Genomic DNA, 23,117 nt, shown 5'->3' on the forward strand with positions numbered 1-23,117 from the left:
CTAGGTATAGAAAATTTACAGGAAGCAAAGTATAAGATAACTTTATTTCAATTTTACCGTTAGTATTACTTTTTATAAATTTTGGCCCTGCTCATGTTCAGTTGGGAATAGGAAATACATCTTGGGGCCTATTTCAAGACTTCAAAAATTGGCATATTATGAGCAAATTCCATAATGATCCGTCTAAAATCTGTTGATACGCGAAATTAAAAACCGCGGCTCCACCCGCGTCAACTGAATTAGACGGAATTGAAGTTTGGTATAAATCGTTGCTGCCTTGTGAATTGAAGGCACTTCAACATATCTCAATGCTCACTTCGGCGCAGCCCACCTGAGAGTTGTAGATCGGCTTGTAGCATTTGAATCTGGTGTCGAACTTTTCGAGATTGTTCTTCCTCTTTTCTCGCACATAACTACTGCTGTTTGCTAATTGCTATTGTTGTTGATTGTATGTTTGTTTGTTTCTTTGGGGCAGTAGTCTGAATAGATCTCATTGCAAAACATCTTCAATGTCGCATTTAAATATCATACCACGACACCCTCTTTTAATAAAGGTGTGAGCCAAATTGTTACTTTGAAATAATAAAAACTCACCAGAGGGCTCCGTCCCCCAACCGATTCGCGGTCCAACCCCCCTAAGTTCTTAGCGCCTCTGGCGTTACGCGCCACTCTTAAGATTTTATATTTTAGAGTAAGACTAGGCTACTCGATTTTTTTTAAATAACCTCTGCTTCAAATTTGTGTAAATTTAATATATTTTGGTTCTTATTATTTTCAGGTCTCAAATTATTATCTATCATCAACGAATTAAGGTAAGAATCCCCCATAAATTATTTATAACTACGAATTTCTTAACGTGTCTTGCGTGAAATTTGGGAAAAGAGGCCTAATTTTAGTGCCTTAATAGTTACACCTCCGTTATTGTTCCATTCTGCTTCCTCTGAATTTCTACATGGAGAACATCACTAAGATAGATAGATGTATAGTTAAAACGAAAATATTTGAAATTTTTATCGACGTGATCATGTCCGCAGTAAAAGCTTAGGGAAAGGCTATCAGAAATAATTGGCCAGGAAGCAACAGAGTGGACAGTGGACACTCAAGCTGACAGAGGACGCAATAACTCAAGTCGTTTGAGATCCCTTTTGACTCCCCTTCCTCCTAAAATCTATCTCCTAATGCTAATTCAATCAGCTTTCGCCCTATTATTTAAATCCCTCCTCGGAATCTGTCAACCAGAGGCCCAACTCAGTGGCGAGGCGTCAATGATCGATTGTCGATAGGTATTTCCCCATTTGGAGCTATGGTAAAGAATCGATTATTAAGAAGTTCGCTGCGAACACCCTGTTTATCGATTCTTTTCTTTAGGTTCAAATGGCAGATCAATCGATATATCGCAAACCACGCAACGCCACTAGCCCAACTCATTGCTGCTTCCCACTCTCTGAGTCAGATTTCAGTTCAGGGGCGGAAGTACTACGTCGGACGGAGAAATCAAACTAAAAACGTTAGTGTTGTCTGTAGATATATTTGTCAAAAATATTGGCGGATAAGAATAGTGTTTTATTCTCTGCACTCTCTTGACTAAACTGAAAAATTGCGCTGTACCTCTGATCCACCGCAGAGGGTAAAGTCGGCATACTCTCCTGCTCTGGAACTAATCGCTCCGATTTTTTTTTTTTTTTTTAAATTTTCTGGAAAAGTGCAGACCTATAATACAGAGCGTTACGGAGTGGGAGGTGGAGGGGGGGAGGGGAGTAAAAATGTACGTACGTTAAAAACGGTCTCATGAGGTCGAAGACTCTGATGATTTGACTAGTTTCGCCCCTCCCCCTCTCCCCCTCACAACAAGTTGCTCTAAGTTAGGACGGTCCCCTCGTAGGCGTAGCTCAGTTATTCTGCTGGAATGGGTTTGATCCTTTCAGAAGTGATCCGGTTATCACCGGGGAGTTTGAGGGTATGGAATACCCCCCAGTTCAAAGGGGGGCCTGGGGGAAGTTCCCTCGGATGTATTTTGATGCTTCCGCGACGCAAACTGTCCAGTAATGTCCGCACATAAACTACGCTGTTTTAATAATTCGCAGTTCAAAATATTTTCGAGTTGTCACAAAGAGTTACACTGTGACGAATAGTTATCATCGGTGAAAATTGAATCAGTGAGAACGAAATCACACCAACTCGGTATCTCGAAAACGCTCAATTACATTTGAGACAGCCAATTTACATAAAGATAATTGAAGTTGGCGCATCTGTTCCAAGTCGGAACTTTAAAGTGTCCTTTAAAGAGCTGCGTCAGGTAAAAGTCCGGGTATCCATGCTTCCTCTTAAGCCAAGACTCTGGGTCCGAGATCAGCCGCTTGCACCAGGAGTCTCCCGGATTGTCCATGACGAAGAGTTATCGTTGGTAAAAATTATTACTATACACCATAAAGAATTTCTGGGGGAGAAAGGTGAAACTATTTTCAATTCTAGAGGGGTAAGCCCCCACTGTCCCCTCTAGCTACGACCATGGGTTCCTCATAGGTGGTAGGGACTAGAGTATACCTGTATAGCGAGAGTATAGACAGATGTGAAACTCCGAAAATCCATCAGGCCTTCACCGATGCCTCCGCGAATATAGTTAGGGCCCAGAAATGCAGCCAACCTATGAATTTCAATTATCCAGAGCGATTTACCACTACAATTGTTACGAACTATCGTTTATAAAGCACGTATTTGACTCAGTTTTTGCATAAATTTACTCATTTTTGCGAAAGAAAGCTCTTTTATGAACATCCTTAGCCATCTTGGTTAGAATTGGAATCTGCAGCCTGGCAGTGAAATTTTGGGCGTTTGAAGTTGGTTAGAAGGGTGGCTGCACTTTTGGGCCCTAAGCCCTCCATGAAGCGATCTGTCCATACTCTCGCTATATAGGTACTCTAGTAGGGACATCATAAGTCTAAAAAATGCCTCTTGCTTATTAGCCAAAGCACTGAAACTTTTCAGCGAAAATTTCAGTCTGAAATAGTGGGGACATGGGGGGGGGGGGGGGGGTGGCGCGAGGCAGGTGAAACGCGATACGGAAGCGGGACTGGCGGAGATGCGGAGGCGAAGGGCTCCTGAGCAGCGGCTCCAGATCGGATCCTGGCTCTGCGTCTTTTATTACCCCGCGCGGGATATTTTTAGCGGCCCCGCGACCCCCGGCGCCGCGGGCTCCTCGGATCCCGAAAAAGAGGCCGATTCATGAAACCCAACAGCTGTCACAAATGCCCAACAACCGCAAATCATCCATCTCCCCGTCACGGAATCCCGCTCCACCGGGGAATCGCGGGTGCCCAGGAGGGAACATTCTCAGAAGGGACGTCTGTGGGATCCATTGGCCGAACTTGCGAAAATTTAATGGCCTGGTTACACGATCAAATTCCCGTCAATTTCCGATCAAATGGTGAATGGTGCGCACCATCTACCATCAAATTTCTGCGGCCTGCAAAAATTTGATGGTAGATGATGGAGCTGTGAGGCTCATGCTTCATCTGATTTCTACACAACCGTACTTATTTCAATCAACACACTGTTTTAATTAATTTTACTCATCAATCTAGATAACTCTCGACCGTCATCTTGGTCATCATTTTGATCGGAATTTGACGGGAATTTGATCGTGTAACCAGGCCATAAGGTATTCTGCCGTGCTAAGGAAGAACGCCGTATGTAGGGTCCCTTTATACTGAGAGTCAAGACAATGTGAATCCATCTCTGATTGGTTCCCGTATTTTAGGCCTCCACGGTGTCACAAACGGGAATGAAGATTACATTTTCAACGATTGCAAAGATTATGATGTAGAATGGACCGAGGAATAACGGGTTCGACAAGGAACAAACGGGATGAGAGAAGGAACGGAAAAAGGAATTTGAGAATGAGCCGATCAAAGATTACGAAAAACTGTTAATTTGTGTAATCTTTGTTCCCGTTTGTGACACCACGAGGGGGGGGGGGGGGGGGGGGGGAGCTGCCTTGACTCTCAGTATATAGGGACTCTAAGCGTCCGAACATTCGAGAGTCGCCAAATTTTCCTTGGTCAAACATGTATTTTTCACGACATTCGTGCACATTTTTCTTTGAAATTTTCAGATATTCCAGATTAAATTGCCTACGAAATCGTCTGAAAATTTTGAAAAAGAATATTCACAATTTTCCCAGTAAATTTAATTTTTATCGAAGGAAACTTGGCAATGTCTGAGGGCTCATACGGGGTTCTTCCTTAGCACGGCAGTATTGCTGTTTCGTTAATTTGACTACAGAAAACAAGTGCCACCCTCCCATTGGTCAGGGACTTTCGGACTTTCGTAGTACTTCCTCTACTCCTAGTTCTGGATCTAGGTTAACAGGTAAGACGACAAAACGTCGCTCCACTGGCGTAAGGGCGTATCTTGATATCGGTATGAACCCTGGAAAGAATGGGTGTATATGTAAAACGGGGCTCATTTCTCCTCTGATAATACTGATTCCTCTGCCTAGGTTTGTTTACATTCATTCAAAAGACCTCAATAAAAAGCTTAAAACTGATGAACCAATCAGAGAACGGCACAGACACACTGGGAAAAAAAAAACACATTGGATCTAGAGTCCAGCCTCTTGAAAACATTGACAAGAAAAAATACTCTTGATTCAATCGGATTTTTGCTTGAATCAAAACAAAATCCGCTTAAATTAAGAGGCTTGGTTCTTGATTTAAGCTAGATTCTGATTGAATCAAGAGTACTTTTTCTTGTCGATGTTTTTTTGAGTCTGGACTCTAGACCCAATGTGGTTTTTTTTTTTTTTTTTTTTTTTTTTTTTTTTTTTTTCCAGTGCATGGCAAAGACTTTCCAATATAAGTGCTCCTAAAATGACAAGCTTACAAGGGAGGAAACTTTGTCAATTCTCTCACAGTCTCAGCCTTCGCTTAACTTACTTCAGGTGGCTCCATTTTGAGTACCATGTCTATAGAGAGAGCATTGTAATATCTGTACGGATCTCTGCTCGGTATGTCATCATTAGGTCTCACAAGGGGCCTGTGAGGACAAGTGCAAAAGAACCGAAAGGGATTTGCATTATCAGGGGAGGAACGAGTGATACTAACAGGGGAAATATATCCTGGTCAATAATATTCATTTAAGTTTGCTGAAATCTCATTTTACAAGAGCTGGGCTAAGAACCCTCAGCAACACCTGATGGCGCTCACCACGTTCTGAATTTCCAACCTGGTAACAATGCGGAGTCTCTGCATTAGTCTCTGTTTGATTAACCTGTGTATCGACGGGGTTTTACCCAAGTTTTCATCGCTCTAAATATCACAGAGAAGCAGTAATTCGTTAAAATAGATGCGCTTCAAAATCAAAAACGCACATAAAAACATTTTCCAACCCCCAAGAGCGCGGCGGTTTTTGGAAACTTCCCTGCTGGGAGTGGGGCAAGCCGGTAAGCGGTCTCATTAAATCCGACTGCTACGAGAGGATCGGTGCCCCTCGGGGCGTTTAACGAGTCTTGGCCTGGAGCGACTCTCCGACTTGCGGCGTCCCGACGCCCCGTCCTCAGGCGTAGAGCCGCGGCGGCGTCGCGCGAGGGGTGTGGTGGGGGTGGGGGCGCAGTGCCGCCGTCGGCAGGAAAGACGGATTTAACTCCTCTCAGCCCGTGTATCCAGAGTCTCGGCCTCCAGTCCATCGATGCCATCCTCATCCGCCAATTCCTCATTTGACCAGTTGCAGTGATAAACATAACGAACAGCCGAAAACGTTTTTAAAATTAGGTACAATGATATTAGTATATTAATCAGCAACAGACTTCATGGTAGTAAATACCTAATCTTTGATAGCATTCGTCATAATTATGGTAAATGCTGCCAGATGGAAAGGTCACAGTTGCCCAGAAGTATTATGATGTCGAAATTCAAGTAGAATTAAGGGTGGAATGGTAGAAGTTACCATAACTCCGGTACAAGTTACACTTTTATTTCTAGTGAAAACTTTTTTACTTCAAGAATAGTTTTTCCATCGATCAATTGCTCTCAGGACGAATGAGAGTGGCAAGAAAATGGCTGAAAATTGCTAAAATTTACCTTCTTGTCTTGAAAAATCCTTCTGTCGGATGGACAAAACCCATGGAGACTCCCCTATAGCTACGCCTCTGCTTGAAAAAAAACAAACAAACAAAACCAACCCCCCTCCCCCCCCCCAAAAAAAAACAGATTTTGTAATTTGTGCTTAGCGTATAAGGTTCCAAAATTTGGAACTAAAAAAGCCCTCTTCTGAGTCACCTTCTTTATATGCTGAAAGTTAGGGGTGCTCTTACCCCATAAATAAATCTGGAAAAAAAATTATTAGAATCAGCGTGATGGCATCAAAAGTGTCAATTAATAATGCGACAGCTGGTTTGGGTCCTCTTAAATTCACGGCTGTGGAAGCAACGCAGCCGGCAATCCTCGACCATACATCTATACCAGCACGAAGGATGTTATATGGCCTACTTCGAAAATTGAAGGCGAAGTTGCGAAGAACATTTCACAACATCCTTACCCCTTAACGTATCATGCTGATTCAGCCTGTCCTAATGTTTTAGTCAGAAAATGCCCCTGCATTTTACACTGCAGCACAAAAAAAAAACACTATTAAAGCCCAGTCTTACAACGTTGCGCCAGGCTCCGGATGCCTCGCTCCCTCGTGAAATTTCATATTTTCAGTCGAATTCCAGCCACGCACTTCGCGTCTTCCCGTCCTCTCTCGCACTTTCCCCGCCTCGTGGCTGGACTGCGCCCGGAAAAAAAAGAGAAAGAAGAAAAGCCTCGTATTACACGTCACAAACCACCGGCTGAATGAAATTTGTGTGGGCCACTCGGTTGTTGGCCAAATTTTAACTTACTACCACGAGCGTTTCCTGCGACTGAAAGTTCAAATCCACAGTGATTTTTTTTTCTTGAGGTGCTTTCCGGCTGATTCGCCAAATTCATCATTGCTCCTGGATAAATTGACAGTTTGTGAGTTTTCAGTGACTAAATCTCGTTTCAGCCCTCACCTGCCGTTTTTTAAAAATATTTATTAATTTGAGACGCCGGTGATTTCATGTGTAATATTTTGACCTGAAAAGTTCGTGTCTCGGGTGAGGATTTGTTTTGATTGATACCTAGTGCGGTTCTTGTGATTGGATTCGTCCATGTGCGTTACCAATATCCGGAGAGGCGTGACATATCCGTGACTTGGTCTTACTTTTAAAAAGGATTTTGAATCATAGTTCGGTATAGAAAATCGGATGACATTCTAGCAGAATTTCTATGCACCCTCGATAGAGAATCTTAAAGAAATGAAGGTATGTCTCTTTTCATGCCATTCTTTTAACCACCTTTGACGCTTTGCTCTATTCCCTTTCATCCCCACCATTCTCATGCGAAGGTTATCGTTTGCTAAGGAGCGTAAAATTGAAAATCTCTGAATAACATAAATTAATGTTGAGACGAGTTAAGTAAAAAGGAACCATGTTCAGGGAGGCTACGGGAGAGGGCAAGTGCTCCCCCTGTATTTTGCGTCTAACCTTTTTGTAAGATTTTGATTAATTTGCGAATATATCCCTCCTTAATTTTGGCTAAAATGCCACCACCGTTAGAGAAAAATTGAGAGCTAAAGGGGGGGGGGGGGTAAATGACAATGAGAAACAAGTTGGAAAACTCTGGATGTGGGCATCTACGATTGAAATTATGCAAAGTTGGAAGGCGATTAAATTTTCGAGGCAATTTTAAGATCTACGGTTTAATTGACATTATAATATGAATAAATAAACGGAAAAATCAGGGCTCGGATGACTCATGGCCCGGCTACATGGTTGTGGCGGTGCGTGGGACAGACAGGAGCAACAAGTTCCATTAGCCCTATTAGCGTGACTCAAATTTTGACAGGAGCGATTTGGCGAGTGCCGCGCCGCGCAGTGGGCAACATTCGAATCATTCTCGGCTCCCTGCAGTGCATATATTTCGTTAATATGGTATTAGACCATGTGCGGCTTCAGACAGAAGCAATGATCAAAGTTCAAAAAATTCAAATTTATCTCTGCCCTAGAGCTCATGAGTTTTTGACGTATGAACCAATATTTAATAATAGTAATAGCCTTTATTAAATTGTTTTATATACGACATTATGAAGCACTTACAAAAGACTATGGATACACCCGTTGGGGGATTGCAGACCTTAAAATACCTTATCTTTTTAGCAATTTTTTTTCCTCCCCTTTTCTTTTTCTTTCTATTCCTTCTTCCTTACTTCTATTTTATGTAAATCCATTATAATTATAACAATACACAAGAATACAAACACGTTTTATAACAATACTAAATAAATACTAAAAGATATAAAACTATGCTGGATATCTTTCCACTGCCTCAACCAATATTTACTTCCACGCTTCCATCAGAGTCAAATTGCTTGATTTGTTAAGATTACCGATAAATTTTGACTTTATGCATGCTTATTCACGGGAAAGGGCGCCTTAGAGAATATTTTAAACTTTTGACAGATATATATATAACTAGAGGCCGCTAAAATATCTATAACTCCGAAAAAATGGTGGTAGAGGAGCAAGACATGCCATAAAAAAATGATAAAATCGCTAGAAAAATGAGTTGAAGGGAGTGGGTGATGGAGCTAGAAAAATGAGCTGGGGGAGGTAGAATAAATGCCGGCAAAAAAATTAGAACTAATCTAGCAATGATTTATAAAAAAAAAAAAATTGAAATAAAACATCAGCTGATAGCAAACATAGGTTACCAGGGAAACCAAGGAATGGAACTTTCATAAAAACAGCTTAGTGGAAAACAGCGTAAGTAGGGCACTTACGTTAATTACCGTTTATAAGTAAACGGTAAGTGCGATTTAACCAAAAATCTATACAGTTCTTTATAAGACTAAAATGGACAAAATTACAAAATTTGAATAGGCTAACGTAAATCTAACGATAGTTATCGTGAACGAAAGAATTGACGACATAGGTCGGGTAACTATTATAGGTGGGATTTTACTAGAGTTTTGATGGTTCGGAGTTTGAGATTCGAACACCTTGCCTTGGTTTTCAGGGAAAACTATTTAGCGTCAATATAACGCACAGAACTTAAAATTATTAGACCAAAATGTAATTATGCATCCTCTGTTGGCACAAAGTTAATCTAAACCACTCTAAGTTCTTCAAGAGGATGCTAAAAAGTTTTTTTTGTTAAGAATTTAAATTCCTATCTCCGACCCTCTTTAAAGAATCTACTTCATACTGCAAGGTCTCTTTCCATGAAGATGGTCACAATTTTTCTCTCAGCTTGAAGATTAATCAGACTCTAAACGTGTATGAAGTGTCTAATTGAAGTTATCATTCTTTAGGGCAAGTCATCAATACGTTATTAATAATTTTCCAGCCTTTCAACCCTTTTACCTTCCCAAAGTCTTCATATTGTAACTTCAGAGCCGATCCAAAAAAAATTACCGCTAGAAAAAATGTGCAGTCCGTCGTGGGAGGACTGAACCCATATGCCCTTCCTTGACCACGACTTTGAGTACTTCTACGAACCGTTTTGAAAATTAAAATTATTTTTTCTGCCGGGATCTTGGCATGTTTTGTCTCACTGTGCCACAGGGTGTCTGTCCGATCAACGACTGGCCATTCCCATGAGTGAATTCGCCGCAAATCCGAGCCTTAATTTGTTTTATCTATGCAATCAGTTTTGCCACCAGAATTATTGAAACAGCTAGTCTTTTATCACCTCTCATCACATTGACTCGCCGGCCGTTAAAAAGTTCACTCGGGTGTGTGTTGGACTTTTACGCTCGCGGTCAGTCGTAATCAACCAGGGTTTCGCCGAGTTTTTTCCACATTTTGTATCTACATGTAAGTTTCGTACGAGTTTTCCGCAAAAAATGTTCCCTAAATATAGCTACTCGATAATGATCTAACGTTACGGGCTACGAAAGTGAAAGACCATAGACAGCTCAGACAAAAATTGATTAATCAGTTCTTTGAAGGGAATTAAAACCACGAACCACAGTATATAAAAAGTTCGTAAAGTTAATTACAGCTAAAGAAAAATTCTATGCAGAATGTATGATTTATTTTTGCTAATTAACGTCTTTTGTAACGTTAGGGTTCGGGCTCGCACAAGAACTTAATAATCTAATAGCTCAATAAAGCTAACAGCTCAATTTTTAACCTAATACAGTTTTTAAAATTTAAAACGTCTTGTGTAATTTCCAAAATTTTCACGTATTTTATTTTGCTCTCGAATCTTCTCGTTATTGACTCTTTTTCGAAGTATGAGCAATCTACTTTTGAATATCTAACGGTCCGAAAATCAACTGATATGGATCCAGTGACCTGATGTGTTTTTTTTTACGTGCAAAATCAAGCAAAAATGACTTTGTGCCTCATTATCAACCTTCATAGATTTCGAAACACGTGAGTAATTCTTTGATCCATCGCGCCTGTGGCGATTGTCCAGTCGAAAAAACTCCATTTCAATCCATTGTAAATAACAGATTCCAGATTAAGTAGTATGCCTCGATAATTATAGATTATTGTTTTTCCTACATTTAAATTGACAAAACCTAGATTTGCCGACAGTTTTTGACGGGGGATCACAACTGTTTTCGGCATCAAGATGCAGTGCGGCGATCCCTATAAGATAGCAACACTGTTTTTCCTCCGTTTAAATGTATGCAAAAAAATCGATTCTTAGTGAGTTAGCTTGCCTCACTTAAATCAGTATCTGTTACTGAAATGTTTTCAGGTGTAGGTTTCCACTACTGAATGCGTCGATTACCTGCACTGAAATTTCTAATATGGCCCGTGAACGAAAGTTTTTATCTCTCTACAAAATGAGACCATCCATTGTGGAGCAATCTCAGAGAATACATTGAGGCACACTGAAAAAAGTGCTTAGCTCAAACATGATGATTCTTGAATTTGCCGCCAAGAAATTTTTTTAGCTCGATTTTTTTAAAAAAAAATTCGGCTGAATTTTTCTTGATACAAGAAAATTAATGCTTGGGTTAAGCAAAAAAGTAGTTTATATTAAGCAGCAAAATTCTTGATTTAAGACAAAATACTTATTGGCGGCAAAAAGGTTCTTTTTTTTATTCTGTGTACTTCCTCGAGAGCCCAGTTTCACCCTGCACGCTCCTCAGTTCCCTGAAAAATAGTCCTATACCACGTTTCCTGTTTTGTTACAGTCCGCAGAATCGCTAGATCTCCATCCCTCTTGTCTCTAAATGACAGCCTCTCAAGACTTAAACCGTATTTTTAGAAGCTGTAGAGTCAATTATCCGACTGTTTAGGTTATAACCGATTCCTCCTGTGAGGAGCCAAGTTAAATGAGACCGTGGCGTTCGGCAGGATCGAGCGAGGCCCGCTCACAGTGTTGTTTGAGGGTGAGGGTCTCGACTCGACTCTCGAGTGATAATTCTATTTTTAATGAATTTTTGACATTCGGGAATTTCACTCACCTTCCGCCACGCGGAAGAACGGTCCCCACTTCCTCCTTTCTCAAACATGCCGCAAAATAAGTCGTTTGACCCGAAGATATCCTCATTAATTTTAAATTTGATTTATGGGTCATTTTTCACACTCGAATGCGAGCACTCAAGTTCATTATAGGGTAAGTTAAGAGATCTCAATTCTTGGTGACAGAAAAATTATACATATGGTAACGGTCTCCGTAATCTCAGATAAATATCGTCACCTATTCTGCCGTGCTAAGGAAAAACGCCGTATGAACATTCAGGCGTTGCCAAATTTCCTTTGATAAAACACGAATTTTCTAGTAAACTTGTGGAAATTATCCTTCCAATTTTTCAGAGAATTTTGTGCACATGTTCACCTGAAGTTCCTGAAAATTTCAAGGAAAAAATTTCAAAACGTTCCGCAAAAAAAAAAAAATTATCGAAGGAAACGTGGCAACTCCCGAATGTTCATGCGGCGTTCTTCCTTAGCATGGCAGTATTGGCCAAAGTACCGCAAGCGCCATGCGAAATTTAACAATTTCCGCCACCGTTTTATTTTTTTACAGAGAAATTGTTGGTTGAATCCATTTGAAAATTTTACTGAATTCTATCGGCAGCACAAAGAGAATTCAGTGAAATTTTCGGACAGCTTCGTTGAGCAATTTCTCTGAATAAAGATAAAATGGCGGCGGAACTTTTTAAACGTTGCATGGCGCTTGCGATATTTTGGCCGGAAGGTGACAATATATTCTCAAACGCTTTCCCTCCGGTCATCCTCTCATTCCGCGTGTGTTCCTTGACGTCCCCTTATTTTCGCGGTTCATTCCAGTATATAATCCGAGTAATTTTTGCGACCGCTCATGTTACAATTGAAGACTTTTTAGTCTCCAGCAGTAGACTGAGACTTTCCTTTAGAATCAGAAACGGATGCTACAAATCTTCTCGTTACAAAGGCTCTCTGCTGACACTAGATTTAGACGAATTTTGAGGCGCCTTCAATTTCAAGTGACGCAATTGTGCATATGTGCATGGATCTGTAATGCTTCAACTCGGTCTTTTCATCTTTTGAAGCAAGATCAAGGGCGGTCTAAGCTTGATTCCAGTGGCGTGGCGTGCTTTGCGATATATCGATTGTTATGCCATTTAAACCTATGGAAAAGGATCGATAAACAGGGCGTTCGCAGCGAACACCTTAATAATCGATTCTTTACCATAGGTTTAAATGGCATAACAATCGATTCATCGCCATTCACGCCACGCCACTGCTTGATTCTATGGTCAAACTATCGTCCTTAAAAAAAGTACATTATGTGTCATCTCTAACACAACGCGGCAATCTGAACAAATGGATGTGCACGCACGGCCTTTGGCAATTTGCAACTTTATTGGGGTCATTAATTCGTAAATTTTGAGACGCTCTAGAAAGGGGAGGGGGTCTAGTAGTACAGCATGATGGTTGCATGATATAAAGGCGAGAGAGGGTAAGACACCGCGAGACGCACATGACATCACGCATTGTGGTTTTTGCTGATCGGAAATTGCTCAATGGTTTGAGTTGTAGTGACAAAAAATGCCCGTATATTCAGAACACGAAAGGAAGAAGGAAGAGGTGCGCTAGCAAATCATCAGGTGATTTAGTAACAATTTTTAACTTCTATCATTTGCTTGAACATTTAAATTTCATCCTCTTCTCTTTATGAATCTTTTTTCTGAAGTTCAGAGTAGTAGTCTACCGCTTTTATACATAAGTCAATGGGCCTCTGAACAAGGTATAAATTAAAGCACAACGTGTTCGCTAATGCTATACGTTTTCTCTCTGAATAATTCGATTAGGAAAACGAATCACTTTATGGAAAGTCTGAAAATCAACTCCTGAACAAGATATAAGTGCTTTCTTTAAACATTGGTAAAATGACAAAAGTACAAACGACGTCATTTGCATAATCGAACCTCCATTTGATCTACGTTTAAAAAAACTTGATTATACCTCGTTCAGAAATGTATTTTAAAACTTCCCGTCGTGTGAATGTTTTTCTACGTAAGATTTTAAAAAGAAAATATGTGACATTTTCTCTTATATCAGACCTTTCCTATAGTGGCCCATTTCCAAAAGATAATGCTCCTCTCGACAACATGCCAGAATTTAGTTTCTCGCGGAAAAGAAACTCCCTGGGGATGGTGTCAACACTTTCCCATATTTTCTCATACATTTAAGATTTTTCATTTTAACTCTTCAGTCTCACTCAATCCAGTCTATTCTTCAACTTTCAGTTTTATCCTTCAACAATCTTCAGTAATGTCCCATAAAATTAATGACTAGACTTGCAACTGATACCTACATAGATGATAGCCAACCAATCACGCGTAGGCTTGTTGTCTCACCACCGGTGACGTCAACAAGACTATATAAGCGTGGGTTGCCTAAAAAGCGAGTTCTTATTTAAGATCGTTTTACAACCATGAAATTTTTAGACAGGACCACAAGCACAATTTGATCAATTCGATAGTTTCTGATGTCGATCTTTGCAATCTATCCACACCCCTCATGGATAGCAGTGTCCGCGATAAGGCGGGAACCCCTGTGCGAATCTCCAAAAATTTAAATGATACTTCACGCAGTATTTTAGAGCAGCTCTTCTCTACTCACATAAAAGTCTTTGCCTCCTCAATTATTGACTTACAAAATGCACCGTAAAATTAAAGGGAATGGCACGACGTATTAGAGTACTGAGAATCACTAAGACCGTAGAGGAGTACAGGTCTAGGGTCTACAAGATGGGAAAAAGACCGTAAAGCGAGGGACGTAAGTCACAGGTCAAAAGATGGAAAATAAGACCTCGATTTTTAGGCAACCCACGCTTATATAGTCTTTTTGACGTCACCGGTGGTGAGACAACAAGCCTACGCGTGATTGGTTGGCTATAATCTATGTAGGTATCAGTTGCAAGTCTAGTCATTAATTTTATGGGACATTACTGAAGATTGTTGAAGGATAAAACTGGAAGTTGAAGAATAGACTGGATTGAGTGAGACTAAAGAGTTAAAATGAAAAATCTAAAATGTATGAGAAAATATGGGAAAGTGTTGACAGATGGGAACTGGACGTTTGGCAATATCGCGCATATGATTCCAGATCTAAATATTCATGCTGACTTTGCCTTCTTGGTCGCGTAATCTTCAGCTAGAAGCCGTATCTTTTTCGATGCAAATGATGTTTTGTTCGATCGGGAACCAAAAGACTCACAAGTTGTGCTCCGGCGCAATGAGGAAACGTGAGCATTGAACGGCTATTCACGTTATGAAGATTCATCATTGCGTGGCCAATAAATATATTCACTTTGAAACGGCACTTTCGTCATTTGTTTCGAAACGTATCAGGAACGAAGTGTTTAACTATTAATTTAACGAGGGGGATAAGGTGTTACTTTTAGGTCGTTTGTGGTTTTCATGGCGATTTCGCTCACCCTAAATTTGCAGTCGTAAAATTTCACTGTCATGTTTCCGATCGACTTACAGATGTTCTAATACAGGCTTGTGTGGTGCAATGTAGAAGTCAACGAAACTCTTCAATTTCCGGTCCACCGGGAGCTTTCCGATTTCCCAGTGGGTCAGCCCGCCTCTGATTTCCTATGATCTAGATCAAATTTCCTGAAATTTTCAAGAAACTTCGTTCAATCTTTTTTTTAAAACAAAAAGGAATTGTAAATTGGACGGAGTTAACAGAAAGGAACCAGCGGGGTGATTATTGAAACCATGTCAGCACGATAAGACAAGACATAGCCCTATCTTAACCACGCAATATATCGCATTTCGATGTCTTATCGGGCTGCTTTAAACTTTCAATAATCGGCCCGCTGGCCACATCAGATATTGCCAAATTTGACTGGGTCATTAATTTTTTCACGAGAGAACCTTTGTGCGGATTCCTTTGAAATTTTTAAGGAATTTGCTTCAATTTATGAAGAATTTGCACTGAAATTTGCACGAAAATCCGCACAACCGTTTTCATGCAAAAAATTAACTTGCCCAATTAAATTTGGCAATAGCTGATGTGGCTTGGTTCCTTTCTGTTTAGCGCGGTCCAATTAAAAGGCAATAGCTATTGTCACTTGGTTCCCCTCCAAGAGACGTCACTCAGAAATGGCAGAAATGTTCCTGATTCCTAATAGGTAACCCCTTATTTCTCTTTCCCTACCATATGGGAAAATCCTTGTGTTCAATATTTCCGGAGACATATACCTGTGACGACGTCATCCATCTTGTTGATTAATATTACATTGCATCTTCCATTCTGGTCTCATCAGTGATGGCGATGCATTACGCGAATTGAAGACTCAAAACTTGGCTATTATGGATGAAATGTCACCACTCTTAAAAAGGCTTTGGGATTAATTTGTTTGTTTCCTCCCTCCTCTTTTTCGGTGCAAATCAGAGAACAAATTCTGAAATCACAAAAGTCCGATTTTAAATTACCTCCTTTTCATACATTAATTTTCCAAAGAAAAGGTTTAGAGCGGATCGACGAAAACAGTTTTTACTGTTTTTCTCGTATTTTTACATTTCTGGCACTCGAGCCTTCTTCGAGAATGGCCTATTTAAATAGCTTACGAATCTGTGTGCGAATATTTGAAAACCAAAGATGTAGAAGAATGCGAAATGAAACAAATTCCAGTGAGATAGGCTGGAAGCCTATGGGGCCTAGGGTTTAGCCCATGAGCCGCCTCAGCGCAGGAGTGTGTGCCGGTGGCACGGTTCATTGTATGCATGGCGTAGCCCCCCCCCCCCCTCCTCCCCGCACAGCCCTGTGCGTTACGATTCACCACTTACGTTTGGACAGGGGCCAAAGTATACCTAGCGTCTCAACATCCACCGCAGCGGCATCGGCAGCAGCTGTGCCGGGAGAGCGACGTATGGTCGACAGGGCACTGGCGTAGAGACCATTCGAGCCGGTGAGGTAGAAGTCCAAACGTCCGGAGAGGGAAGAAATTCGGCGAGGAGATCCACTCGTCGGTGCTTAAGTCGCAGTGGCGAGTCTTGAAAGTTGGCAAAACTGTTGGTCCTCCATTGAAATCCATTAAAAATATCGATTTTCTGCCTCGCCAAGAATCGATTGTTCTATGTATATTTAACTGGAAGGCAAAAAATGTCTCCAACTTTCTGCTAAGCTACCATGCTACCGGAGATAGCATGGAAGTGCATGAATAAGGGGCTCGGAGGACAAGGCGCATAAGTTCAGTTTTACTATTTAGAGAAATTCGTGTTTGAAGTTTCGAAATTACATGGATCTTAATGACGGGAAGAAAGTTCAAACTGGTTTTTTGATGCTTAAAAATTGGAACTTTTGAGTAAATTTTTCACAAAAAACATTTTCAGACTACATGTACTTGAGACCATTAATATCTCATTTTCTTTCAAAAACTGTACTCACTCCAAGCCCCTCAAAATAATGACGTTCCGAGGAAATGGGCTTGATAGCTTCAGAGTGGAAAGCTTAATTGAGCTTATTCTCTGTTCTACACAAAATTGCCAATAAGCATCCAATGAAGTCTCAAAAAATTTTGTTTGAAAGATTAAAATTCGACGAATTTTACCCTCGATTTCACATGAAAATGTCATTATCGTATCATGCTAAGCAAGACACGCTTATGCTTTTGCGTTTTAGACGAGCAGGAAACAAAGGAGGAGTTGCGTTAAGGGCATTTTCTGGCCCCACCTGAATTTTAGTAATATTTAGGATATTTGACTTGCATGTAACCCCCCATCGAGGAAAATTTGCGTCCGGTCACTACACGTAATGACCTATGCATATGGTATTGCTTGGTATACATATAGTTACAATTTCATAATGGAAATCATTGTCCCACAAAGAAGTAAAAATTTGTCATTTTATGTTGACAGACGAGCGGCATCAGAGTACCCAGATTTAGCAGTTCAGTTGGATGTTTTTGACGAACAACGGGAAAGCGACGAAGCTCAAATTTTGGATGCTCCCTACGGCGTCGACCTCAACTCACATCTGGACGTTTTTTATGCTATCCTTCGCCAAGTGAGTAGCCTTTAATCACAAGTAGTAATTACGAGAATCGCAACTGTCCTAATGTATATTGGCATTGGACTAGCGAGAGCGACTCAAAGGCGACCACGTTGTCCAGACGGATTAAAAGCGCCTTCATTTGCGAGTGATGCGCGAGAGATCCCTCGCGTCGCAATTGTTGTATCATCCCCCCCACCACCTCACCGACTTGGAAGGTCGTCAGCGAGGCCTCCCTCGCCTCGCCAAGCTCTATGAACCCCTGCGATTGGTAGTACACTCCCGATCGCCCCCACGCTATCACAACGCTACAACGGTCGCCGATTGGCCAAAAGCCAGATTGCACCATACTCAAACCAACAACAACAACAGCCGATCACAACTTAATACCATATACATAGTCGTATGTGCTGTAGACACCTCTTATGGAGAGGCCTCGTATGGTTTACATTCTGATCAAGGGAGGTTTAAGGAGGCCGATAACATATATCATCATATTGCAGATAATTTAGACAAGTCTCGAGTCGAATTGGACGTATTTGATTCAAAAGGAACTATTTCCATTTTGACTTGAGCCCTATCATGCATGCATTCTAAAGAATAACAGGGTTTCTGTGAAACTGGATACAGTTCTTTTTGATTTAAATACGTCCAATTCAACAGTGTAACTCTTTAAATATATCCTCGTGAGGGATCAATGATCACAGTGATTTTCAGGACTGAACCTTCTCAAAATCATGGATATTTTGTTTGCATCGTGTATTTTTTGCAATACCAATCACTGAAATCCGAATACCGTGTTGGTATTCATTTTTGAAATTACATTCTTGAATTTTAGTTGGGTTAATACAGTTTCCAATTAGTAACGCGAGTTTCTGAAGGTAGTGAATTCCTGAAAATCACAACAAATGAACTTTTTAAAAATCCTTTTTCCGTTTTGACTGAGGTTGCGCCAGACTTGCTGCCGCACGTAGTGAAAACGCCAAGCAAATAATTGAAAGTATTCAATTTTCCTCTAATGAATCACAAATTCTCTCAAAACCTTTGTGAATACTTTCCGTGGGCATTTTCAGAGATTCTTATTCAATAATCAATCTAGCGCACTATGCACTTGAAAATTTCAAAGAATATTTATAACTTTTTCCTAAAATAAATATTAAATCAAGGTAGATTTGGCAACTGTCGGATGCTCACACAGCGTTCTCTCTTCAGCCCGGGTGACACGATCAAACTAGGGTCGTCAATCCAAAAAATCCCGTGGCTATCCACTTACGAATCAGAACCTACCGCGCCATCAAATTGAAGCTTCAGTTTGATAGAACAATTTGTTCTCATTGATTTGATAGAGCATGGACTTTAAAATCAAGGCTTTTGGTACTTAAAGCCGAGATCAATCAGAGAAATCTGACCATGTCACACTGAAATAAAAGTTCCGGGCTATACAGACGTACCGTCCCTTCCGGGCTCAGAGGCCGCAACTTCCAGTCGCTGGAGCCGCAGCTTCGATTGCTACGCCCGTATAACTTTCGGGCTCTGTGCCCGGAACGCAGACGGTATTATAGTCCGTAAGTACAATTTCCACGGCCGGAGTTTTTTTTTTTTTTTTTTTTTTTTTTCAGTGAACATTGATAGGCTCAATTTAAAACAGTGATCCAAACTCGTGGGAAAATTATCGAGGAGACATGCAGAGTTTGCTGGCGTAACTTTTAGATTATTTTTGAGTAATTATCCTCCGGAAGACAACAGTCCATAATCTACCAAATAAATGCCAAGTGCTCCTTCATTTGGATAGTTATACAATTTGAACAATTGGAAAGTTGAAATATTTGTATCACGTCGCTCCTTCCTGTTTTACGCACCTCACTCGCGCAGTTCTTTCTCACCACGCGTTCAAGTCTCTGTGATGAGTAAACTCAAAGGTTAGTGTGATTGTCTCATTTTGGCGATCTTCCCACAAGAATGACCGTTTCCTGGGCTAACGGGCGTGGCTAGTCCTGCCCCTTAGATACGCCTCTGATTTCATTGGCGGGTAAAAAGAAAGGATTACATACATATGAGTCGCTGTCGCAGCGCTCTTTGGCGCTCTGCAACGCCTTATCGCCACAAAACTCGGTCCTCTCAGAACCCGCGTTAGGAAGTTGGCACTCCCTCATCTCATTTGAAACCCCTTGTCGCCACCCTTTTACTGGGCGTCCCCTTCGTCTCCTCCCAGGAGGAACCCAATCAAGTATCTTTTACGGCAGCCTCTCTTCCGTCATCCTATCGACATGACCGTACCAGACAAACTGTCTGGTCATGATGTACAAACGAAAGTATTAAAACCGAATATTCTGATTGTGTGCAGGTGAGCGACACTCCACAAGAGATCCCGTTCCTGAGCATCCTGCAGCACCTGTTGCGGATCGACCCGAAGGAGGCGGTGAGCGACATCGTATGGGACACGGCCGAGACCCTGGTGCACCGGGCGACGCTGCTTGAGACCCGGCAGGACGCCACGCGGCTCCTCCGCTCGCCGAGCGTCCAGTCCAAGCTGTGCTGCCACTCGCACCGCGGCGACGCCTGCGGGAGCCGCAAGCAGTCCCTCAACAACACCCCCGGCGGGGGTGGAGTCACCTCGCCGACGCCCAGCTCGGCGCCGACCACCATCACCCTCGGCCCCCCGCCTCCACCACCGCCGCCACCACCCGGGGGCGGACCTCTACCGCCCCCGCCGCCCCCACCAGCACCGGCCCCGCCCCCTGCACCACCCCCTGGCATCCTGGGCGCCCCCGCCTCCAAGATGGGGGCCCCGCCCATGCCTCCGCCCCTCATAGCCCCCCAAGCCCCCGCCTCCCGCACCCCCGAGCCTCCCGAGGCTGCCAACGCCAAGCTCCTCCCCCAGCAGGAAACGCCCACCCCCAAGACTAAGATGAAGACCATCAACTGGAACAAAATTCCCAATAATAAGGTAAGCAAACCACTTTTAAAATGCATTGTTAAACTCAGCTACTGCCCAGCGAAAACCATATTATTGCCGTTGAGGTGTTATTGGGTGGCAAAGAAAGCATTTGTTTCCATTTGATATTCATATATAAATCTCTTAGGATGAACACAAGGGTTGGATGCAATGGAGATGTTGCATGTGTGAGGAATTTGCGATCTGACTGTTGATTCATACGGAAAAGTTCGCGAGAAACACGATGGTGCCACTGGTTTTCTCTGAAATCAACTCCCAAGCTCAGAAAAAGCTCTGAAGTTGAGGCCAAAATGGAGGGGATATCCCACGCTATCCTGAGAGTCTACCTCTACATCGAGACAAACTCTCCATGCAAAGATAGGGAGCAAATACTTTGACAGGGCTGCCACTTTATTTGGGGACTCTAAAACTGAAAACACGGCAACACTGCTAATGTATTTGCTCTTTATCTTTGCATGAAGAGTTGGTCTTAATGTAGAAGCGGACTCTCAGGGTAGGGTGGGATATCCCCTCCATTTTGGCCTCAACTTGGGAGCTTTTATTGAGCATGGGAGTTGACTTAAGAGAAAACCAGTGGCACCATCGTGTTTCTCGCCAACTTTTACATAAGTATTAATAGTCGAATCGCAAATTCCTCACTCATGCAACATCTCCATTATTCGTGCTTCATGGATGATCTTGTTGCATACGCACAAATTCGAAGGCTCACTCTCTTTCCTTGCGTTCACTGTAGCGACGAGCTGCGGCATGCATTCGTAAATGGCAACTTCAAATATGCAGATGCATCTATTCGTGCTCTATGGATGTCCGGGTTGCATACGCACAACATTGAAGGCGTACTCTCTTTCCTTGCACTCAAAGCAGCAACGAGCTGAGCAGCTGGTAAAAGGCATTGCCTACTTAGATGGGTATGCAACTATCAGTACTTACCATGGATGCCTAGGATTGTCTGCGTTGCGTTTTCAGAATTAGTATTACTGCGCAACTTTTTCTTAAAAAAAAACTCGAACATACGTGTATGATCTGCTTGTTTAACTTTTTTAAAATTTGACCTTTACAAGTACCGGAAATTTTGTGTTGTTTGTTTGTTTGTTTGTTTGTTTGTTTGTTTGTTGGAGAATTACAAAACTGAAACCGCTTGAAATGAGAATTATATTTGAATCTTATGGTGTGTATTTGTACAGGTTATCGGTAAGCACAACATTTGGTCTCTAGTCGCTCGTAGCCACGAGCATTCCCCGATGGCGGATTTGGACTGGGCCGAGATGGAAGGCCTCTTCTGTCAACAAGCACCTCCGCCCACCGCGGGCAACGTCGTATCGCCCCGCGCGACCAAAGACAGTCCTGATCATGAAAAACGCCGGAAAGAACCCTCTGAGGTAAGCGATCTTGCACGGAAGGAATAAAAAAACAAGCGGGAAAGTTCTAATACTGTCGTATTAGAAAAGCGCTCAGGTGTTAGTAAATGTATTTAATGAAGAAAGGACGTATAAACTCCGTCGACTTGGCTGGGAAATGGAAATAAAACATCAGCTGATAGCAAACAAAGGTTACCAAGGAAACCGTAAACGCGTATCTTTGTTTCCCGAAAATGAGCTCACCATTGAGCTCATCAGGCGCGTTTTTTTTAGGCTTCATTTGAGTTCAACGATCAATTTCGATAAGAATTACTCTACCGCTAAGAAATTGTCTTATAGACAAACGATCGAAACTACCTGCGCATTACGTTAAAAGCATAAAATACAGTTTTCACAGCTTTATTTATTTTAAAAATGGACCCCCCCCCCCCAAAAAAAAAGCCTACACATCGATGAGCTGGTGCGCCATTTAAACGCATTAGCACTAGTATACTAGTACTCAGAGGCAAGTCGAAATCAAAAAGCGCTGCCTATCGGCTGAGCGCTTAAAACACAACATATGTCGAAGAGCCAATATTTGGATTGAATCAGAAGGCATCAGAACAATTATTCGCGTAATCGTTCAATTTTCGAAGACAGTGACATGAGCCTTGACTATACAGGTATATTTGCACGTTAAGAGGTTGTGTTATGAAATAAATTTTGTACCATATACACATTCCGTAATATTCACCTGCGCAAAATAGTATCGCACATTATTTAAAATATAATTTATTGCTTTTTTAAGCAAATCTTACTTGTACGTAAAAAGATGCTTTGCGGGGGGTTGAATTTTTACGCATTGAAAAGCTTATTAAAATAAGAGACATCAGTTATCCGTTTATGTTATGAGGTTTTTGTTCAAATGTACTAAATGTTTCATATTTTATGAATTTTTTTTAGTAATTGAATCCATTTTCGTTTTCAGATCACGCTCTTGGATGGGAAACGAAGTCTAAACGTCAATATCTTCCTAAAACAATTTAGAAGGTCAGTCTGCACGTATATTACAGCATAAAAGACAAACATCCAGTATCGTAATCATTGAATAATGTATTTCAGACATTTTTTCTTGGCGTTATTGTTGCGGTGAAATATGCACCACTAATAATAGTACATAGTCATTTTATTAGCTCAATTCAATAAGTAATCGAATTGGTGACAGATACCCTGGTAAGAATTGGCAGTAGAATCCGTGTTCCAAAATACCACAGACCTACAGCCGGCTGTAAGATTTCCAATAGCTTCTATA

General features: G+C 41.6%; 1 protein-coding gene across 1 annotated transcript in view; it reads left to right on the forward strand.

Annotated features, from left to right (window-relative positions):
- The window catches only part of form3 (formin 3), a 115,124-nt gene that overhangs the window by 64,001 nt on the left and 28,006 nt on the right, over nt 1–23,117 (forward strand). The window contains exons 5-9 of the mRNA XM_019056924.2: nt 779–812; nt 17,380–17,527; nt 19,857–20,459; nt 21,653–21,847; nt 22,794–22,855. Coding sequence (XP_018912469.2) covers nt 779–812; nt 17,380–17,527; nt 19,857–20,459; nt 21,653–21,847; nt 22,794–22,855 — 1,042 coding nt within the window. The remainder of the gene's footprint in view (nt 1–778; nt 813–17,379; nt 17,528–19,856; nt 20,460–21,652; nt 21,848–22,793; nt 22,856–23,117) is intronic.

Source organism: Bemisia tabaci, chromosome 5 (genome assembly GCF_918797505.1).
Source record: "Bemisia tabaci chromosome 5, PGI_BMITA_v3".
Classification (NCBI taxonomy): domain Eukaryota; kingdom Metazoa; phylum Arthropoda; class Insecta; order Hemiptera; family Aleyrodidae; genus Bemisia; species Bemisia tabaci.